This window comes from Phaenicophaeus curvirostris, chromosome 1 (assembly GCF_032191515.1).
Source record: "Phaenicophaeus curvirostris isolate KB17595 chromosome 1, BPBGC_Pcur_1.0, whole genome shotgun sequence".
In the NCBI taxonomy this organism is placed as follows: domain Eukaryota; kingdom Metazoa; phylum Chordata; class Aves; order Cuculiformes; family Cuculidae; genus Phaenicophaeus; species Phaenicophaeus curvirostris.
The window spans coordinates 94798772-94814743 of NC_091392.1; the positions used below are offsets into that span (position 1 = coordinate 94798772).

General features: G+C 37.5%; 1 protein-coding gene across 1 annotated transcript in view; it reads left to right on the top strand.

Annotated features, from left to right (window-relative positions):
• Positions 1-288: 288 nt before the first annotated feature.
• Positions 289-15972, top strand: part of NECTIN3 (nectin cell adhesion molecule 3) — a 221015-nt gene continuing 205331 nt past the window's right edge. Inside the window, exon 1 of the mRNA XM_069852476.1 lies at positions 289-437. Coding sequence (XP_069708577.1) covers positions 289-437 — 149 coding nt within the window. The remainder of the gene's footprint in view (positions 438-15972) is intronic.

Consider the following 15972-nt stretch of genomic DNA (forward strand, 5'->3'; position numbering starts at 1 on the left):
GAAAGATATTCAGAGAGTAGTGGTCAATGGCTCAAAGTTCAGATGGAGATCTATGCCTAGTGGTGTCCCTCAGGGACCGTACTGGGACTGGTGCTGTTCAATATCTTCATCAATGATATTGACAGCAAGATTGAGTGCATCTCAGCAAGTTTGCAGATGACACCAAGCTGAATGGTGTGGTTGACACACCGGAAGGACTGGATGTCATCCAGAGGGACCTGGACAGGCTGGAGAAGTGGGACTGTGAGAACCTCATGAGGTTCAACAAGGCCAAGTTGGGTTGGGGCAATGGGGGATGATGTGATTGAGAGCAGCCCTGCTGAGAAGGACTTGGGGGTGCTGGTTGACAAGAAGCTTGATGTTAGCTGCAATGTGTGCCTGCATCCCAGAAGGCCAACCATATCTTGGGCTGCATCAAAAGAAGCGTGGTCATCAGGGTGAGGAAAGTGATTCTGCCCCTTTATTCCACTCTTGTAACACCTCATCTTGTGTATTGTGTCCAGTTCTGGAATCCTCAACATGAGAATGATATGGAGCTGAATGATATGGAACGGGTCCAGAGGAGGGCTACAAGGATGATCAGAGGGCTGGATTATCTCCTATACCAGGGAAGGCTGAGAGAGTTGGGCTTGTTCAGCCTGGAGAAGAGAAGGCTCAGAGGAGATCTTATAGCAGCATTCCAGTACCTGAAAGGGGCCTACAAGAAAGCTGGAGAGGGACTATTCATAAAGGCTTGTGGTGACAGGATGAGGGGGAACTGGTATAAAATGGAAGGGGGCAGATTTAGGCTTGATACAAGGAAGGCTTTCTTCACCATGAGAGTGGTGAGACAGGTGAACAGGTTGCCCAGGGAAGTTGTGGCTGCCCCATCCCTGGAAGTGTTCAAGGTCAGGTTGGATGGGACTTGGGCAGCCTGATCTAATGGGATGTCCCTGCCCATGGTAGGGGGGTTGGAACTGAATGATCTTTAACATCCCTTCAAACTCAAACCATTCTATGATTCTAATCTTTAGCTATGCAAAAACTAATTTCAGAGACAAAGATTCTAGTCATATCATCACAAGTATCCTCAAGAATTACTTACTTGCCACACTTTGCTCTAGTGGAAGAACACATACGCTACATGCCCAGAAGTAAGACTAGAGAAAATACAACCCTACAGGGACTGTGTAGTCCTCAGCCTAGGATACTTCTTTTTTCCGCAGGCAACAGGAAAGTTTTACTTACTTATCATCCAGCTTGTCAAAAAGAAGTTTAATCTCTCAACAGAGTCTCAGGTAGTCTGAAAATACTTTGACCTTTAAGTCTCTATCTTTAGTAGGCAAGGGTTAGAAATTTAACAAGAAAAGGCTCTGCCTGTATTAGTAAATCAAACATACCCAGGGACATAAATTAAATGTGCTAACTGTCATAAAAGAGCCTATACTTATGCTGGAAATTCCCTTTGCCTCCAAATACCACTAAACGTCTGTTGAGGATGGGCTTGCCCATGCTCAATTCAGAGCTGTGAGAGCAAATTTTAGCAAGACAGTGCTAATTATTAAGTGACAAAATCACACCAGTGAGTGGTCTGTCACTCTTCCAGCACAGACAATAAATCACACTTTATTGTAGCAAACACGGACCAAGTTAATTAGCTGACTACCTGGGGGATAGCTTCGTTGCAGGCACTGGTTCAGCAGCACTCAACGCTGAGGCAGTGTCAGACATGGAGAACCTACTCAGATGCCTCCAAGAGTATATGATGCATCAACTGAACTGCATTTCAGAACAATATTTCCATTTCAAGAACATCACTACATTACAAAGATCACAACACATGACCTGAGTGCTCAAAGTACAGAGCTCAGAGTGGAGGCCAACAAGCTGAATGCTTCGAGCACCAAGTTAAAGCTGAGAATATTAATTGTCCAGGTAGTCAATTACACTCTACTGTTACTCTATTAGAGCTTAACTCCATATTATTCTAAGACCTACATCCATCCAGCATAACACACAACCGAATGCCTAAACCCTCATCGGTGTCATTTTTCTGCTCCAAGACACACTGTTAACACCACACAGAAGTATGTCGCTTCAAAGTACAAAGTGCTAAACTTGTTACCAAACTCAGTCTCTGTTTTGATCACATCGACTGATACAACATCCCTTTTAGATCACCTTGCAAACATTTATATTTGCTTTTTTTGTTATGCAGCAGTTGCATTGCAGGTTATATTACAGTACATCCCAAGTATTAGACTGCGTTGCCTCTATGAATCAGGAAGGCTGCAGGTAATACTGTGTTTGGCCTAGCCTGGATATTTGACCTAACCTCTACTACTTTTTCTAGTGGGTTACAGACCTCAGCTGGTAGCACACACCTCAGTCAGAAAGGACAAGTAGCAGCAGCAGACACCTGCCACTGAAAACCTGTGCCTGTTGTCACAAGAATTTAACTAGACTTGTAGACAGAGCACAGAAAGACCTTTATGGCAAGCAAGAGCAGATGCATTGGTGTTCTGTTTGCAAGACCTCCCAGAAGAAAGTCATACCTATATTCATATGCATAAGATAAACTGAATGTAGTTCAACAAGGCTCTAGAAAAAGAGAAAACGTTAGAATAAACATTTTATTCACTCCAGATGATATCTTCCCACGTTGATTTGCCAAGTCAGCTCTATGGAAGAACTTCAGAAGTACTGCTCTATCTCACCATTCAAAAGGGGAGGCATGCCTTTATTCAGCAGCTAATAACACTTCTCCAGACCACCTCTGGAGTCCTGCAAATACCAAGGAAAGGAAGAACAAGTTAACATCTTAGGAGAAGTTCTACTGACTAAAGACAGACAAAAAAAGCTAGCAGCTAATAGCGATTCCCATGGATTAATTCAGTATCTTCTACCTCCCTTCACCAGCTGTAGGACAGCTCAAGCATCTTATTTCCTCATCCCTCTTCTGAAATAACAGCTATCTGGTGGCAGCTTCAGAAAGTGCATCTCAGCTAAGTCCTACCATCTAATCTTCATTTGGCCTGGCAAGGGCTTTAAGAGAAAAAGCAAGGAACATTAGTGCAAGCGCGTAGGCATCCAATAATATAGATACAAAGATGACTACAGCACAGAGAAAGGCTTGGACTTTACATGAAACTGACAGTCTCAGAAATTGTTCCCCACTGGGGCATCTTTTCTTAAAAGACACCCAGGGTACTTATACCTCCCTACTTGAAGGTAACACTAGGACCAGAGAACATACAACCACACATTGCAATGAGGGAGTCTTAACTGTTATGAAACATCGCTAGTAAGCTTTTAAAGCAGGAAAATCTCTCAACGTTCACAGAAAATAAGACAAAACCTTGAGCTGGCTTCTGTGTCCCTTTATTGCAAGAATCAAGGTTATCAGCAGTGTCATGGGCAATGTTTTTGAAACTTTTCAATTGATTCCCAAGGCAACCACATTTCACCCATTACAGACAGAACAATATTCTGCATTTTTCTCTTGGAAGGAATGAATTTACATGTTTTTATAAACACCTTCAGTGTTAAGTGTGAAAAAAATTGAAATTACAAGCTAGATCTGACCTTAAAACTAAGTGTCTCCTTCCACAGGATTTCAAATAAGAATGACACTGGTAAACAGAGAAGTCTGTATAGCAAAATTGATCTATCCAGGGACTAAAACTTGTTTTACAAGTTTCATTATTTCAACCAGAATAATATCACAGCCTATTACTAGTAGTATATACTAATATTGATGCAGTGATCTTCATCAGAATAAACAAAAAGAATGTATAGTGGCTTGTTCAGACTGACCCTGGTTGTCTAAGGCAAGGTGGGGATACAAAATTGCTCAAAAAAATATAAGAAACAGTTCAAATTTCTGAGCATAAACCTCAGCTTAAGAAATGATGCAGCATTTGATTTAACAGTAGCATTACCCAGTGATGGGGTTGTTAATTGATTAGTAATGTCACAATAATTAGTGGCATTATGTCAACAATGTTTGAAATTATTAGGGTGTTTTTAGGGGTTTTTTATTTGTTTGGTTTTCATTCTGGTTTTGAGTAAGAAGGGAATATCTTGTTGGCTTGATTTATGCATCTAACATGGTAACTACCAGGTACAATTTAATATCATGACAACAGATACACACTAATACTCATTACTCAAGAAAACACAACTCAGAGTTAAACATTACAAAATTTTTAAACAATAGAATTCATCTGTGATGTGTTTAACTTCAGACATAAATTTTATGTAGAGCAAAGTATTTCATAAGGTTAGCAAGACTGGATATCAAAGCCAAGAAACACATACTACATCTGCACCTTCAAGAAAGATGCAAAGTCAAGCATGTTCTTGATTTACTATTAACAGAAAAGTAGCGCATGATTATTAGCTGCCCATGCCTAAATACATATATATATGTGCATATATATAGTCATGACAGTCAGCAGAAACACTTCATCTTCCTTCAGATAGTGTATGTTGATGTGGGAAGTCCTGTCAAATAAAAAATTTTGCTTTAATTTATGTATTTTCCATAAAAATTAAGTTGAACACATGTCCTTCCACAAAACAGAGAAGGAAACAGAAGAATATGGGGATGAAGGTGTATTTATTTTTTAAAATTAAAACAAATCTCAGAACCAGTTTTGCAGGAGACTATTATACTTCAGTTTTCCACATGATGTAAATGAAAATGAAGCAATAACCAAGATAGCAGTGTTAATTGGAGTTTACTTGTTTGAAGTGTTGTGTAGCAGAGATTACCAGAGCTCATTTTACTTAAGGGCACTACTAAATATAAGTACTGCTTAAAAATAATTTTTAAAAAAATTTTACACATGGTTGTATGTGAACCTTGTCCTTCAACTGCTGGAATATATGCTCCTGTCACCCGAAGAAATATTACTCTCTTTCACAGTTCTAACCGAAAGCTTAAATGGTTGTGAAAGTGTGCTTATACTCCTGTAAAGCTAGAATAAACCTAAACTTGTGACAGAACTGTAAGAAGCAGCTTGGGTTTTGTGAGCAAATTACTACACATTTGGATGCTACAAAATGTAGCATTACTGCTGACAATGTGGACTTTGTGACAGGACTTGACAGATATATTTACTAAAGCAAAAATTTAAAATTGATAAAGAAACAGAGGAAGCATCTGCCATAAGAGAAAAGAATACTTGAGCTTGAAATATCACAGACTTTGCATCAGACTTGGTGAACTCCCCAGAGAGCAGCAACAGAAATAGTGATCCTTCCTGTCATGTCACTTGTACAAACACTAAGTCATCCAAACCCTGTGTAAAAAACAAAAAATAAATAGCCAAGTAAAACCTGAAGTTCAGGACTACAATGTCTATTCTTCCCTAACAAGAATGTGTGAAATTAACAACAAATGTAACATCTTTGGCCTATCAAACCACTCAGGTGAGAAATAGGGGTAAGAGGAGGGAAGTACTGCACAGAGTTGAAAAGAGTAGTTAGCAATGCAATGTTCTGGGTAGACATGAATCGTAGGATTAGAGTGAGAGAGGCAGGGGGCAAAGCCAAGAGGGGATGCTTTTTGATGTTCAGAAATGAAAGGCATGTGTCAAAAACCTTCATGAAATAAAACAAAAGAAACAAGAATGATTTAATTAATAAATGCACCTTTTTCAGCATCCCCAGTGCTGTTTCTTTTTGTCTTTCTGTTACCAGGGAGAGGAAAAAAAAGGCATGATGTTATACCAAGGAAAACCTTATAAAGGTTTTTGTGCAAAGTATAACACAAAGTGATCAGTCTTAGGAAGTATGGTGATTGCAGGTATTTAAAAGAAGTCATTTAATATTAATTACTAAATTTGGCTGGAACAGAAGATGAAGTGAGAAACCACCTGTAATTTGGCTGTGATTTTGTTTCATAAGAGGAAAGTAAGGAAAATAATTTCTATTCTAGTGAACAGGTGAGAATTCCATTTGCTCTATCCTTAGTCATGCACCTACTTGAAAGAAACAGAAGCATGGATACGTACAGTTTTCAGTACTCTGGCTTTCATTTGTCTTAAACCCTCCTTAACACTTACTATTTCAAGATAAAATAATTTAGAAGGAAAGAATTTTCAACAGTTCAAAGGGAACAAATGAAACTTAGAACTGTTCATTTACTGTTAAGGCAAGTTTTCTTAACTGCATTCAGCAGGAGAAAATGACAGCGCTAATAGCCAATCATCTGCTGCAGTGGTTGATCCAAGAAAGAACAAGGGATACTGGAACCTTCTATTCATTGTGCCTTCCAGAATGTGTTCCATTGCAGCACACAATGATTTTACTCAGAGGTTTGTTCACTGCTGGCAGGGCTATTTTGCACCCAAGAGTCTGCTGGAGTACTTAGTGCGGCATCTCCCTTTAGCCTGCTAACATAGGGCATGCCTAAAAATAACTCATAGATTCTGGATGGTCCAAGCACGTGGCCTTTGAACCCAAATTTTAGCAACCCAGATGCCCTTATGAGAAGATGACAAATTGCTAGCTACAAAAACAAACAGATAATACCCCTGAAATTCACATTTGTGTATCAAAGTCTTGTATTTTTCCAGATACAATTTAACTGTCAGGGAAAAGCCATCATTTGATAGAAGTAGAAAGAAAATTAGAAAGTTAACTTGATTACGGTCTTTTTCTTCCTATTGCCATAATTTTAGTTTTTAAGGTTTCTGGAGTACAAAAAGCGATCCAAGTGTCTGAAATTTAAAAGATAATAGAAGATAAAGCAAAGATACAGTTAAAAAAATGGCACAGTGATCTGATCAACAAATCTTAAAGAAAATAACAGGAAAAGGTCATTTAGGAACATAGATGTGCCCTACTGGGCTTTTTGGCTGTTATTTTGTTCAAATAGTGTGTTAACATTAAGTGTCTTTCAAATGATTCTTCAATTAAAAACATTTTTCTTCAGTTGTTATCTATTTTCCTGCACCTTCACACACTTATTCAATTTTTAATCTGATGAGCAAGATCAATTACAGCACATAATGTACTCACCTGTCAGAGATACAAAGTTGCTCTTCATTTTTGATTATCTTCTACTCTCTCTGGCCTTTTATCTCATTCTCCTTGCAAAGATCACATCTTTCTTATTAAGGGAGGCCAGTAGAAATACACCTGCAATCTGAGTAGCAAACTATTCTAGTTTATCTCATCCCTAGCCAATCCAGCCAGAGAAACGTGACTGATTTTTACCCTTTGTTACACCGATATATGTAGGAACTATAGAAACCAAGTTGGCCTTTGTCTTTTTAAGCTTATGTAAAATATTTACATCTAGATAAAAGATGTTTCTGACAACACAACAGCAGATGCCCTATCATTAACTGCACACACGCAACTTGTTCCCCTGGTAAAAACACCAGCGTGACAAAATTAAATCTCCAAGCAGATGGTTTGTGGGTAGTGATATCAGACTGAGTGCAAACATGGTTGAAACCAATGGCATGTTGTTCCGTATCACGGCTGATAAAACCCAATAATGAGTTGAGATCCTTTTGTTACTTGATTCCCTTTCTAAGCACTGTGCTATTCCCATGCCTACCAGCTGAAGTGATTCAACATGATCCATACTGAAATTAAGGAAAGAAAACCAAACTCTGAGGTAAGCAAGATAGTAAATGCATTTGGTAGGTCTGGATTTGAAAGAAAATTACAACACAATTCTTCTTTTAATGGAAAATTACTGGCAGCTTCAAACATGAAGATAGATCTTGTACAACTGTACTAATTCCATGGTCAATTTCCTTTCTGCTGGGATTCCAGAATATTTACTATTTATATTTTTTAGACTACACTCTTGCACACTTTTCTATTCCCACCTTTCCTTTCTACAATGTAGGATGAGTGCTGGGAGATGCAGAAGGAGAGAGCAGAACTTCATAAGCAGGTGCAACTTTCTACCATTATTACTGGTATTCCCGGTAAGGATACCATTCATTAGCTGCATGCATAATTGTCCATTTGCTGGTTTTTTACTTTTCATTATAAGGCAGGCACTGAATAATAGCTTCTGACTTTATGCAGATACTAGCTAAACAGAAAAATACTCAGAAGTGTTCCGACAATATTATTTAGGCTCTTTAGAAGTTGGGCAGTTGTATAAGAAAAGTCACTTTCTAAAATTACATTTCAGCACTTATGAATGTTTAGCAGTACTTTAAAAACAAGCTATTTGGCTTAATTATTTTGGCTTGCAGTATGTTCTTAGATTAAAATTTACATTTATTCTTTTACATAAGAAATGGCCAAAACTAGACTAAAGAAAGAAGTAATTGGCTACATATGTCAACAATAATTTCTGACAGCTCCCAAGAATTTTTCTCTGAATTTGAAGTCTATTCTTTTGAAGCCCATGTTCTTCAGTTGCACCTGCTTATGAAGTTCTGCTCTCTCCTTCTGCCTCTCCCAGCACTCATCCTACATTGTCTTCATTACCTAGACACAACCTAGCACTTTAGCAAGTAATGTTCTTACAAGACGGACAAATCTCCTCTAGCATCTTGCATTACCAGCCAAGAGATGGGGGCAGCTTGCCAAAAATCCTGTGCTTTTGTGGTAAAGTTTTTTTCACATCACTACATAACCCCTACCTGAGTACTCAAGTCAGCATGCTTAATATAGATGCAGATAAGTCTAAACAACTTCTAAACTACCTTAACGGACACTATTAAACAAATGTAGAATCGCAATTTAGTTATGTCTGATTTAGCAAATTGCACCAGTGGACAGAAGCTCAGTCACTCAGCATGTAACAAGGAGCCCACCATGCAGGAGTGCTTTGTGTTTATTTACTGAGTGTAGTTTGAGTAAGAAGGCTAAAAGCAGTCACTGAGTAGCTACCAAATGAGAGAGACTCCTGTCTCTGAAGTGCTAACACAACTTTTGCCTGTAGTTTAACAAACGCTCCAAACCAGCAGAGTTATTTAACGAGGCAATCACACATTCAACCTAAATATTTCTGCTCATTTCAGATTGAGCTTCCACTCTACCCTCCCTTCTATGCCAGAAGACCCATCGTGTGGGTGCATGGTAAGCCTGGATCAGGACCCTGATCCTACTTGATCGGTTTTAGCATGGATGAACTCAAACGTTTTCACAAATGCATGTGGAGAAGGCAGAGGAAACAGCAGAAACAAGAAACTAGGCAAGGGTAAGAAGGGTGACAAGTGTTATTGTTGGTTGTAAACTGTTATTTATCATTTTATGATACATCCTAAGTACAACCTAAAGGAAACTGCTCTTAAATCCAGTGCTCATTCTATCAAAGAATACAGTAGAGCACTCCACAAAATGAAGAAGCTGCACTCGAGGCTATAAGTAAGAAACTGTAGTATTTTAAAATTTGGACACCAGCCTCATAAGAGCCATGCAATGGAAACCTGGTCTTGTGCTAAAATAAGAGTACGATTTCCTTCTAATCTTACTTGCAAAGAGTTCAAAAGTGTGCTTATACTTTGAAGTGGGTGATTCAGTTATAGATATGAGTTTATTTCAACAAACACCCATGAAGCACAAGTGCAGCAAGACCATTCTCCAAATCTTATCAGCTAACAGAGAGAAGGAACAGAAAAAATAAAAAACTAAATTATTTTTCCTTTAATAAGGTAGGACTGCTCACTCTATAGATCAATACCGAGCCATGCCTTGTCTGGACTGCAAGAAATTACACAACAAAGAAAACTCTGGAACCTTTACATTTTACTTGTAAGAAAAAGAAATCTTGAAAATAAAGAAAATAATCCTGCTTCTTAAAAGTCATTATATTCTGACTTTGTGTTTAGAGTAACATTTTTCATGAAGTTAGAATACAGCAAGGTATGGCTTTTTGCTTGTTTATTTCACCTGTAATAAATTTAACAGACATACCGAGTTAATTTGTGTGGCCAAATATCATTTTGAACTAGCCTTGGCCAAAGGGTTGATGAACATGCTGTAAGAAGTAAAGCCCAGGGTCGTGTTTTGACTAATACAGACCAAGTCTTTCAATGTTTAGGTAATAGCCTTCTTTCTAAAGATCCAATTTTCAAGGCAGAAACTGAGAAACAATTCAGGGTATAATTAAAAGTGAAGCTTTTGAGAGATTTTATTTACACCTCCCTACAGAGCAGCTATAATGCTCTGCTACTCTGCAGTGTAGTTTTCTTCCCATCACATCGTGTCTGTGTGGCTCCTCATGGTCTGCAAAACTACAGTTGTTGGTTGTCTGTTATAGTAAACAACTTGGAGTCCTTCACACACTGGAACAGACAATTCTGTCCCTGAGACTTCCTTCAGGTTCACAGAGCGGAAAGTGGCCTAATATGAACATGAGGAGACAGTGGAGTAAAGAGATGTCTTTGCACAATATCAGCATGGCCTCAGATGGTAATAGGATAAATAAATTTTTAGGCTACATAAAAACACAGGATCCCATTCACATTCTTTTCACTTACATGTTGTCATTATTCATTAATAATTGTCAGGATATTAAGACAATGCATTATAGAAGCCAGAAATTCGACTGAGTACACTCATTACTGACAGAAAGGCACTATATTATGGAAAGCCCTTGTCTTTGAGCTTCTTATTAGGTACATCAGCTTCCCTTCTAAGAGCTTTCCATTAAGATTTGCATTCCTACCACTATCATCATCCGCCTTCTTAGGAACAATTTTATAATGGCAATTACATAATGTATGCATAATTTAGATCAAATGATAGTTGACCTAAAAAATTAAACTCGTTCATTGTAAATCTTTTCTGAACCAGAGCTAACTGTATTAATCACTAGTCAAAAAGCTCATGATTTTTTCTTCACCAAATTGCTTTGGTTATTTAACTGAAGTCAGGTTCAGTATTTTCAGTGAGGAATTAAGCTGAGTTTACTCAGAAAAATACTGCCATCAGAAAACATCTATCGATAACTGAAGCATATGAGATTAAGATCAATCAATACCCTTGTTATTTTTTCAAAGCTTACAAACTAGAAAACTTCAAGAAACATAGCAAAATTTGAGAATATTTAAGGAATGAGCATTTGGGGCCTGACTTGGAATACTTGTGGGTTTGGGTGGTTTGTTTGGGGGCTTGGTTTTTTTACCTTCTTCAAAACCCTTCTCTCCAGATCTTCTGAGCACTGTTCTGTAGTACATGTACATCAAAAAAGCATGACAGTATGAAAGTTGCCAGTTTCCAGCATAACATTCTCTACAGTATTATTTAAATACAGAGATATGAAGTACCTCTAGTCATAACAGAAATTCATTTTACCTAAAGAGCTTTAAATAAACATTTAGCAGACCATTTTAACATTCCACATATTTTATTGCATAATGGTACTAATTGCAGTACTACTTTCAGCACTTTCATTTGAATAACTTAACATCCTTCGCAGTTCTCTGAACTGTAACAATCTCAAAAGCCTCCAACATTTGACTGGAAGGAAACTTAATACACTTGTACAGGTGAGCAGCAACCCAAGTCAATTTTTTCTCATCTGAATGATGAGTATGGAAATACTAATTGGGATAGATACAAGCTGTAAGCTGGGTCAAACAATCTAACCATATGCTTTAACTCAGCATCCTATATTCTAAAAGCCATAACGTTGCAAAACCATGCATCTGACCTCTTGGGTACTGCAAACCAAGTGAGTTCAATACTTTTGACTGAATCAACCCTGCAACTCAAAGAGATGTTCAAGATAAACAATTTTTCAGAGGTTAGAGGAGTTTAAAGTGAAGATATCCAAAGTTAAGTCATTTCAATGCTTACTTACCTTCACTGTTAAATACATTGCTCATTTCTAGACTCAATTTGTCTCTGTTCACCTTTCAACAGCAGAACCTTACCACTTTCTGCTAAATTAAGAAAGCAGTCAGAAGACTCTTTCCCTGAAAAATATTTATATTGGAACAAGGTCATCTTTTAATCCTTTCAAATAATATATTTTAGCCTCTGTAAAAGGCATGCCACACTTTTATTCTTTTTTGTTCATGCCTTGCAGGTTGTTTCTGTCTTTTTTCTTCAGGCTCCTGATGACGCCACGCCTGTACAGCTAACATGATAGACTGTTTCATATTTCCAGGAGTACAAAATCAGGAGTTGCAACTTTTCCTTTCAGCAGTGGCTCAAAACAGGGAGCTAGTCCTTTTGAAGACTGACACGACTGGTGCAGGCTTGGGTGGTGCTGCTTTCAATTTTAATTATAAGAAACCAAAGAATAATAAGAAATTCTTTGGTTTAATTACAAGAAACCTGCTATAAGAAACCAAAACCACATTCACATGGGATGTCCCGCAGCAACTTCTCTGGATGGGTCCAACAAAGAGGTCTACACTTAATTATTGCTTTCCCAATTTTGCCTAGTGTTTCCAAGCCTTTCTAACATGAAATAATCCAAGAGCAAACACATTCAGCAGAAGCATTCGAGACCCCATAACTGCAGGACCTACTATAAAACCACATACGGAATGATTCCGTACTTAAAAATCACTTATGCATTCCATTATGCAAACATCTTTAATTGCTTAGCTTGGAGTGTTTCAACTGCATATTGAAACTTTTATTCAAAAGTCAGATGAGCTAAGTCATATCTTATGAGCACTTAAAACTATGTAACAATGATCTGATTAACAACGTTTACTTTCTATGAAGTATGCTGGCCAGAGTAATTATATTTCTTGAAAAAGTTATTAATAGAATTTTTTTGTACATCACTTCCTATCCAATGCCTTCCTAAATTTTTAAAAAAAGGATCAATTTTATTTTCTTTACGTCACAGAAATTTCCCCTGGAATTGAAAATTATGCTAAATGCAAACTTTAAAGAAGTCCTTGCCCCATTTCTTGGTGCACGTAAGTCTGACTCAAGCTATACTAAATAGAAACTATTTTAACATCCCTCCAAATTAATACTGAGGACAAATGCTTTGCTTAACGATTATAAAAATAAATTAAAAAAATCACATTACTCGTTTTCACTTTACCAACAGGTGACTTGACTTCTCTGAAAGGTGGTGTAGGACTGGAAGGTTTAGACAACTACTGTTCCATGAGGCCTGGTAAGCCATACAAGCAGTTTAAGTAGTTTGTTTATATGAATGATTATATTTTACTTCAGGCATTATCCAGACTGACCAGTGGGGAATGGCTAGGGTACTACTTCTCCCTTCCAGCTGTCATTAGGAAAAACCCAGTATTTGCCCCCAAACATACTATTAAGTCTTCACCTGGCCCATCATGAGGCATTGCAAAGTATTTGTAAGGCTTTATACACCATGACTTGATGAACACTGCATCTGAAACCAGCAAGGACTTTATTTAGAGAAAGAACCACAGAACAAATTGAATAGTTTTATTTTTATAAAAATTTATGCAATTGTTTTATCAGGTAGCTAATACCTTACTCCATTTTCAATTACTATTTATTATTATGTGAAATCTGATACCATATGGTAATTTCCTCATTCTGATACATGGAAGGCCTAGAAGGGTTGAAACACCTTATTAAGCAATAAAGAACAGGAGTCACAGTGGATCTGTTCAGTGATGAGGAGAACGCAGCTACCACAAGGGAAAAATAATAGGATATTTATTGAATATTGAATGTAATAGGACTACTTACATGCTGTATCTGAAAATATCAAAAAGAAATAGGAGGAAGGGTCCACTTTCAGAAGCATGTGTGCTTTTACCAAGGAAAAGCACTTATGCAGTACCAAACAAAAGGTCACGCTGCAGCTCTTCACAGGATATATCTTAGATGTCTGGGAATCCTATAGTTGAACTCTTTCAAAAATAAAATTCTGTTATGCAGGGTACCACATTGAGAGCCCTAACAAAATACAGGCTACAAACAGACAGCGTTTTAAGGAAGGAAAAAAGCTGTTTCTAAAGGAGAAAGCCTGTCATTTGTTTCCATGACTTCTGTTCTTAAATCAATCAAATATTTACTGCCTGTTGTATAATATTTCAAAACGAGAATCATATTGCTTTATCCCACAAAAGCTTAAAAATATATCTTCTAACACTGAAATGCAGATGCTTGATATAACTTAGAGCTATACAGATAACCATCATCCAGTAAAGACTTTCATAATTATCCCTAGTTAGTACTGAGATGATCCTGAGGGGATGGGACTGCCTTGCTTTAGACATTTCATAAGTATATTGATTAAATATTTTTGATCCAACTACTTACACAGCTTAGAAAATATGAGTACATGAAATTAAGTACTACCATCATAATACAGTATAGGAATAGAGGCAAGGCAAGATTTCTTAATTCAGACCAATCCTTTGAAAGATCCTGCCATTCAAGTGAAGCTTTTTCTTGGACATATCAAACATGCTAAATTTCATTTCTCCCCTTGTGATTTTTTAGGTACCCAAAACAGTTCAATAGCACCCAGAAGTAAACAATGTTTATACATCAAAACAAGATCTGCATGGTTTCTAAGGGAACTGAGAGAGAGTTAAGACTTTTTTTAAGGACTTGCAGTTATGAGGGGACAGATTCAGAAAAGAATGCCATAGTGGACTGAACTGTGCAACTTCTTGATCTTGGGAAAGATCCTGAATGAAATTGTCTTTATAGAAATGACAACTCTCAAAATAGCCAGTGTGGTCATTCCCTTGGCATCTCTGACTAGCTCCTAACTTTAATGTCATCTTGTTTCCTAGAAACTCTACCACAAATGGACGGGAAACATGAAGAGCCAGAACTCTACTGGTTCTCATGGGCAGGTCTTCTGGTCTTGTCACAGACGTGTCTTGATAGTTACTGTAAATTCTTCCCTGTCCTCACTGTTCCCATTTTGCTCTGAGAAACAGCTACTAAAAAGGTCTTCCCACTCTTTCAACATATTCAGACCCCCAAACTTAACACTGTTCTTCATTAATTCTTCCCCTGCTACTTTCATCTTTTTGCTATCATCACAACAGTGACACAAGCACCTCTTCCTACTGCATTTAAGTCACATCTTTGAAGGCCTATTGGTTTTGTTTCAAGCCATGTGTTAACCGCAAAATTGTTAGATGTTTTGTCTATAAAGAAATCCTGCAAAATGTTACAAGAGAATAATTTACTGCCTCCTGATCAGCAAGTAGATAACTATTTGTTAAGTAAAAAATTTTTCCCAAGTTTTTTCGTGCCGTTACCCTCATCACCTATACCCATCAGTTATTTTGCTTATCTCCCTGACTTGGAGGTTTTTGCTCTGCTCTTGCTATTCATATGCAGCTCTTCTCTGATGAGGCACTTCAGCTTGATGCTGCATTTTATTCAGCTACAATTTACAGGATTTAAGCTTCTGAATATCATTCCAGTAGCTGTGGCTTAAGAGATGCATTACTCATAATTCTTGAGAATAACACACAAACAAACCAGTCAGACCTTGAAATGAAAACTTATATAACTTAATCTTCTAGCTCCCTGCCTGTACATGTAGCACAGAAGTCTCATCAATGTGCAAGATATTATTTAGGTGAATGCTACTTGTGATTACGTTCTTTAGCATTAGATACTTTCTGAAACTTAGGAAAGACTGACAAAACTCCAAGACTAAAAATAAAACAATCCGCCTCCTGACTTCTGACTTACAAAGCAACACTATTTCAAACCTTTATGTCATGTTACTTCAGAAACTCATTACTGGCGTAATAGCCCAGGCATTAAGCTCTGAACCCAACTGTGCACGCGCTTTACCATATCATTGTCTTAGGTAATGGCATGAATCTCGATGCTCACTGCATCTGAGATCTTAAATCATTGTTCCAAACTCCAAATTTTCAGCCTACCTAATGTCAACTAACATCTTTCTAACATTAAGGAACTAAGAAACATGTAAAGGGGAAAGTAAATGGAAAAGTGTTAAATTCTATTAAAAATAGGGAAAGTCTTGAATGCAGTGAAATATCTTGGATTTAAGCACTGTGTCATCCGTCAGCTTACTTAGGAACACTGCATGCTCTCAGTTAA